Source organism: Arachis ipaensis, chromosome B01, assembly GCF_000816755.2.
Source record: "Arachis ipaensis cultivar K30076 chromosome B01, Araip1.1, whole genome shotgun sequence".
Lineage (NCBI taxonomy): Eukaryota > Viridiplantae > Streptophyta > Magnoliopsida > Fabales > Fabaceae > Arachis > Arachis ipaensis.
In genome coordinates, this window is record NC_029785.2 from 129,750,779 (window position 1) to 129,756,979 (window position 6,201).

The 6,201-nt window shown below is 35.5% G+C and overlaps 1 protein-coding gene across 1 annotated transcript in view; it reads left to right on the forward strand.

The window, feature by feature from the left end:
• Window positions 7–6,201, forward strand: part of LOC107638439 (protein ALWAYS EARLY 3) — an 11,310-nt gene continuing 5,115 nt past the window's right edge. Inside the window, exons 1-13 of the mRNA XM_016341705.2 lie at window positions 7–238; window positions 1,753–1,887; window positions 2,087–2,185; window positions 2,414–2,476; window positions 2,887–2,964; window positions 3,194–3,380; window positions 3,595–3,845; window positions 3,932–4,310; window positions 4,542–4,619; window positions 5,156–5,358; window positions 5,473–5,523; window positions 5,796–6,122; window positions 6,184–6,201. The exon at window positions 6,184–6,201 is cut by the window's right edge and continues 158 nt beyond it. Coding sequence (XP_016197191.1) covers window positions 50–238; window positions 1,753–1,887; window positions 2,087–2,185; window positions 2,414–2,476; window positions 2,887–2,964; window positions 3,194–3,380; window positions 3,595–3,845; window positions 3,932–4,310; window positions 4,542–4,619; window positions 5,156–5,358; window positions 5,473–5,523; window positions 5,796–6,122; window positions 6,184–6,201 — 2,058 coding nt within the window. The 5' untranslated portion in view covers window positions 7–49. The remainder of the gene's footprint in view (window positions 239–1,752; window positions 1,888–2,086; window positions 2,186–2,413; window positions 2,477–2,886; window positions 2,965–3,193; window positions 3,381–3,594; window positions 3,846–3,931; window positions 4,311–4,541; window positions 4,620–5,155; window positions 5,359–5,472; window positions 5,524–5,795; window positions 6,123–6,183) is intronic.

Genomic DNA, 6,201 nt, shown 5'->3' on the forward strand with positions numbered 1-6,201 from the left:
ATATAAATAAAAAAAAAATTGGCACCAATTATTTTAAAGTTTCGCGGTTATGCCCTCGAATTCATTTTGTTCACAACACCAACAACTACAACTACTACTTCCTTCTTCATCTCTTGTTTCTATTATATGCTTTCTCTCTGTCACTCTCGACTTCATCTTCTTCTTAAAGATTCCAATCAGATCCCTCCACAGAATCACTGTTACGCCTTCAATTCGCAATTTCAGTTCTCTACGATCGGTGAGCTTCAATTCCTTTTTCCCCCTTATTCTCTTCTCGCTCATTCTATTGCCGCAAAACGACAATTGTTTTTCCTTCTGCTTAAATTCCCAATTTCAATTGTGCGTTACTTTTTTTCTTTTTTCAATTGTGGTTGCTAATTAGAGACCACGGATCAGAGTGGGTTGATTCGCCAAAAGTAGTTGAATTCTTTGTTTGGTTTTGATTTTTTTTTTTCCATGAGCTAACCTGAAATGCTGGCTGGGTTGGGTCTTATCTTAGGGGCAAGTGAATTAACTGGATCAATTAATTCTCAAGGTTTCTACAATTTCGGTTATGGGTTCTGAGTTTATTCCCCACACATGCACTTGATTTTCCCTTTTGTGTTTTTTCTATCTACTTGTTAGTTTCTTATCTTAGCTGCCAAACTTTAACTGAGCTGAAAATTGTTTCCTTTGCTTTTAGTTGGGGCTATTTCTAACTGTGATTTCTTATTCTTTCGTTTATGTTTAGTACTGAACTGGGATTCTTAGTTTCAAATGGATTTTATGTTTGTTGGTGGGATGATCGAGGAATGAGTAAGAAACTCTGTGTTCTCGTTCTTCAGAGAGGGGAAATGGGTTTGAGTCTGTTAGATTAGATTGCATACTGTGAAAGTTTCTAAATGTGATGCTGTCTTGCTTCCTTGGAAGAATCTTTCTCTTCAGCGCATGTTTGTAGTTTATTTGACTGACAAGGAGCAACTTCTATGGCTGCATCTGGATGCCTGTAACTTGGTTTCTGGGTTATCGATGGGATACAAAATAATGAAACAAGTTCATGAAAATTAACTAAGAAAAAGGAGTGATAACAAAGTTGAGTTTGCAATGCAATCCCTTCTAGGCTATTAGCCTTTGTGGTAAAAAGGTTTCAAACTTGCAATGCAATCAAAAAATTAAGAGCTGTTTATATTTGCTTCTTCTTTTGGAACTTGAAAAATCTCTATAAAAGACCAGCTTGATGCAATTTGGGCTAAGGCCTGTCGTCCATTGTTACTATGTGGGTAGATTTTCCAGTTCCCACAAGGGCAAGGAGCTTGAACTTTCTTATTCATTATTTTTGCTAAATACTTGTATCTCAGGTTTTGTTTTTATCCAACTCCATAGTAAGACTATAATTTCTGTCCAACTTATTTGTCGTTGTACAATCTGCTGCCCTCTAACATAGTGTATATAGGGAGACAAATGTTGTGTTTGTTGTGACGCTGAAGATGGTATTGTCAAATGTGCATCATATATTCAATCACAAATGGACTTCAGGGCTGTAAGCTGATTTTCAGGGTGTATCTTCTAGATTTTGTTCCTCATCCATGTTGTATTTAGGGAGAAACGAGATTCCATTTCAGTATTTGGTCATCTAGAGCAAACTTTAGAGCCTCAAGTATGGAAGCTTTACATTGTGAAGATTTTGCTGAGATCTTTGTCAAGTTACTTTGTTAGACCTAGTTTCTTTTGAAAATGATTTTCTAACTCTGATGCCCTTCTGCTTATTTTCAGATTATGGCCCCTTCCAAAAAATCCAAAAGTGTAAATAAGAGGTTTCCTAATGTTCGTGAAGCTGCTTCGAGTAAAGAGAAAAATGCAGAAAATGCTAGCAAGAATAAGCAGAAGGCAAGTCCTGGCGCTCAGAAGGTGAATGTTTCATAACTTCTTTGGAAATAACTTCTTTTCTTACACATGTATGCAATTAAAAGAAGGGAAAGAATTTTCCCCATTACTTATTGTTCATTTTGTCCCTTTGACCAAAATTCAAAAAGTTTGGTGCAATTGGTTGGGCAATATGAATTTTATTTTCATATTTATAATTGTTTCAAATTTTGATGATATGCAGAAGAGAAAATTGGCTGACATGTTAGGGCCACAATGGAGCAAGGAGGAACTTGAGCATTTCTATGAAGCTTACCGTAAATATGGAAAAGACTGGAAGAAGGTTAGTTATATTTTTTAGTCCTACATAATGGCTAAAAGTTAACTCTCATCATCAGGTTTTTTATCTACTATGAATGACCATGTATCTAGAAAGCACTGTTGCTTAAAACTCCATGGGAAGTTGGAGGATCAAGGCTGTTTTGTGAATGTATCTTTGATGCATGACAATTTCCCTGTGCATTGTTATTAGTGAAAATATCCTTCAGTGACAGTTATACCATGTTTACAGGTTTCTCTTGCAGTACGTAATAGATCCGTGGAAATGGTAGAAGCTTTGTACACAATGAACAGGGTAAATGCTGCATAAGTTTGAACATCGCAATTATTTTATTCATATTACTGAGTTGGATACTCCATTTATTCACTATTCATGAAGAAAAAAATTGTAAAACACGTGTAGAGGTCTTAAAGTGATTTTAGCAATTTTGTATTCTTATACTTTTAAATACCACCTTTGTAAGCCATTAGGAGTGATCTAGTACTCTAGTGGTAACAGGGTTAGGTAGTATACATGAAGCGAGGGATTCAAACCTCATTGCCATGGATGACAAAAAATATACTACTTATGGTGTTGTTTTTGTATCATCTGGTATACACCATGATTGTTGTCATTTGGTTAAGGGTTACATTTCTAGTAGAATGGATATTAGTAAGAGTGGCCTATTGTTTGTAAAACATGTTATTCTTTGGGTTTATTTTTAGGCATACTTATCTCTTCCAGAGGGCACTGCTTCTGTTGTTGGACTGATAGCAATGATGACGGATCATTATAGTGTACTGGTAAGAATAAATTTAAACTTTTGGCACATTTTCTTTAACATTTACACTGGCATTCCTATTTTTGCTACATTACCGTCCAATTGCAAGTTGTTTTCCCGTCCAGCTGTGATATTAAAGATTCCCCTCCTGTTACATTCTTTTGGTTTGAATTAGTATTACAATTTGTAACAGAACCAACTTATGGAAATTTAGTTATAAGAAATGAAAATATGTGTAATTTCATTGTCAGGGAGGAAGTGACAGTGAAAAGGAGAGCAATGAAGATGCAGAAGTATCTAAAAGGTCTCAAAAACGTTTGCGAAGAAAACAAATGAATGACCATAAAACATTAGAGGGACCCTTTTCAGATCATTCTCAATCACAATCTGTTGCATCAGGTGATGGTTGCTTGTTGCTGTTGAAGACTAGGAATTCTGGTGGGTTAATTTGTCAAGCACATGCCAATGTTATTTTCTCTTTATTGTATTTAATTTACATGTGTTTCCTTTTTTAAAAAAACTCATTAATTGTTGCATTAAGGGATTATTGTTACTTATCTTTGGAATTTTTTTTTAGAAAAAAATATATCTAGATTTCTCTTGAATAAAATCCGTAATGATCTTACCATTTTATTTTTTGAGATTGTTTCAGGGCTTACTCCTCATGCTGTCAGAAAACGGACTCCTCGAGTACCTATTTCACATTCCATTGGTAAAGATAATGCAGAGAAGTTATTTTCATCTGCCAGACAGGGGCGCAAACAAATGGTTGATACTAATGATGTTACTCATAAGATTGCATTAGCATTGGCCGAGGCTTCACAAAGAGGTGGCTCCTCAAAAATTTCTGCGTCTCCAAACAAGAGAGCAGCGCCATCGCCTAGTAAGAAAAGTGGGAAGAAGGTAACAAGTTACTCCTATGACGACTTCAGTGGTCTTTTGTTATTTCTCTCAGAAAACTTAGTCTAGGTAGTTATGGTTGTACACAGGTTAAATCAGAAATAGCTGGATCCAAGTTTTGCAGTTCTGATTTGGATGGGGGTAGCTCTGAATTGAGTTTAGGAAGCACAGAAGGAGACAATGGAGATTATTCTAGAAAAACAGTTAATTGGATAAGTAGGGAAAATACTGGAAAAGGAAGGAATCGAGAAAAGAGAGTAAAACACACTGGGAACAATTTAGAACCTGAGGAAAATTTAAACATGCATTTGGATGAGATAAAGGAAGCCTCAAGTGGGACAGATGATGGTAAAAATCTGAATTTTATCAAATCGAATTTTAGCACTGATTTTGCAAATGCAAAGAATCCAAGTCCCTCTTCTTACAAGGGTTCAAAGAAGAGAAGTAAAAAACTACAGGTTGAGAAAGGTAGAAAGTTAACTCTCTTCATCTAATTAATAATTTGTATTGTTTCCTACTTTATAACCAAGGGGGTTTTTGTTTCAAATTTGAAAAAAAAAAGATTTACGACTTAAGTATTTAGCATATCCTTTTCTTTTTTCCTTTTACCATTTCATGGACTTCAACTTTGTAAAATGAAGTACAGAAGTTACTAAGTTACTAATGCATCCATATCCCTTTCCCACTTCTCTTTTGTAGATGAAGCTTCGGCTTTTGATGCTCTGAAAACTTTGGCTGATCTGTCTTTGATGATGCCTGTTACGAATGCTGACAGTGGTAAGACATCTTAAGATTTCTGACATTTTAATCTAATTCCATTTATAATTTTCCTTCTCCCATAAGTCATTCGGAACAAACAATTAACTTGCATTGACATGAAACTGGTTATATACCCCAGTCCTGATCCTCCCTTGTGATGCACAATTCTCGGAGTTTCCAATAACCTTGCCCGATATTAAATGGTCTCTCTAGCCATTTGGTTTGATTTCCAGACACTAGATACCAATTTAAATTTGAAAAGACTTCTTTTCATGGGAGTTCACAAATAAAGATCTCATCTGCCACCAGAAGAGTCTTGCAAACAAAGATTTTCTGTCACCTTACTGATTACAGTAACTAGTTTTCTCTCATCCTGCTTGCTATTTTTCGAACCAACTATCCTATCATTCTAATTCAAGACCACTTCTGGCTTTTCAGCAATCAATCTCTTCCCATGAGAAATTTCTCTCAGAATGTATCATCCATGCTCAACTGTTGGTCTGTTGAAATATATGGCATAAAATCTTTTCATGTTCTATTATTTTTGGCCTCAGAGTCATCAGCACAGGTCAGAGAAGGAAACCATGATGTTGAGGAGTCTAAAGTGAAAATGCATAAGGCAACTAAGATTGAAAGAACTGCTTCAAGTGCATTAGGCAAGATCTTCTCTGATGGAGCTGCTATTCCTGAAGGGGAGGGTGTGTACCAGCTTAATGCAGGAATCAGGAAAAGGAAACAGAAATCTTTTAGCCTAAACGTGTGAACTTAATTTCCGGAATTCAGTTTCAAAATTTATGGTTTCTGACTTTCTCTGTATTTTGTGTATGTTTATATATATGGTATGCACTAAGAAGTAACTTGTTTGATGCAGAATGATGAAACACATACTGATTCTCACCTCAGTGGCTCCCAGAAAACCAAGGTACATAGTTATTAGTTAATATTATACCATTGTCAAGACTTTGCCCAAATGCTTAAGATGTTAGGTGAGTGGTTTTATTACATCTTAAAAGTCTCTCATAGTTCACACACTGTATTCTACACACATGTATTCTTTTCCATTTTGCTTCTGAAGTTTTCATTTCTGTATTTCATTTTGTATAAATCTATGAAATTTCCTTGATCTCCCAAAACTGTCCTCTCTACCATTTTCATGTATCTACTTATCATACCCGAACATTATCTTCATTATAGGATACTGATGAGGTCAAGAAATCAATGGTTAAAGGTAAGCGATCATCTGTTTCTACAACATATCCAAGACAACCAAAGTTAGTTAAATCCCCGGGAAAGATGTCTTCAAGTGGTAATGACAAAAGAGAAGGGGATGATTCAACTTCATCTCCCATAAAGGTTTCATCTGCTAACCAAGTCGGTCAAGTAAACAAAGGAAGGCCTAGAAGAAAAATGGGAAAACCAAAACCAATGGTAGAAGGAGATCCAGTGTTGTCTGGAAATATTTTCAGTAGTCAGCATAATAAATCCTGTGCTTCGGTCCAGAATAGTTCCTCTAGCCCCAAGGTTAATTATATTCCTTTTTATACAATGGTACTAATTGATTCATAATCTTTAATTAGGAAAGATGCCAATTTATTTTGTA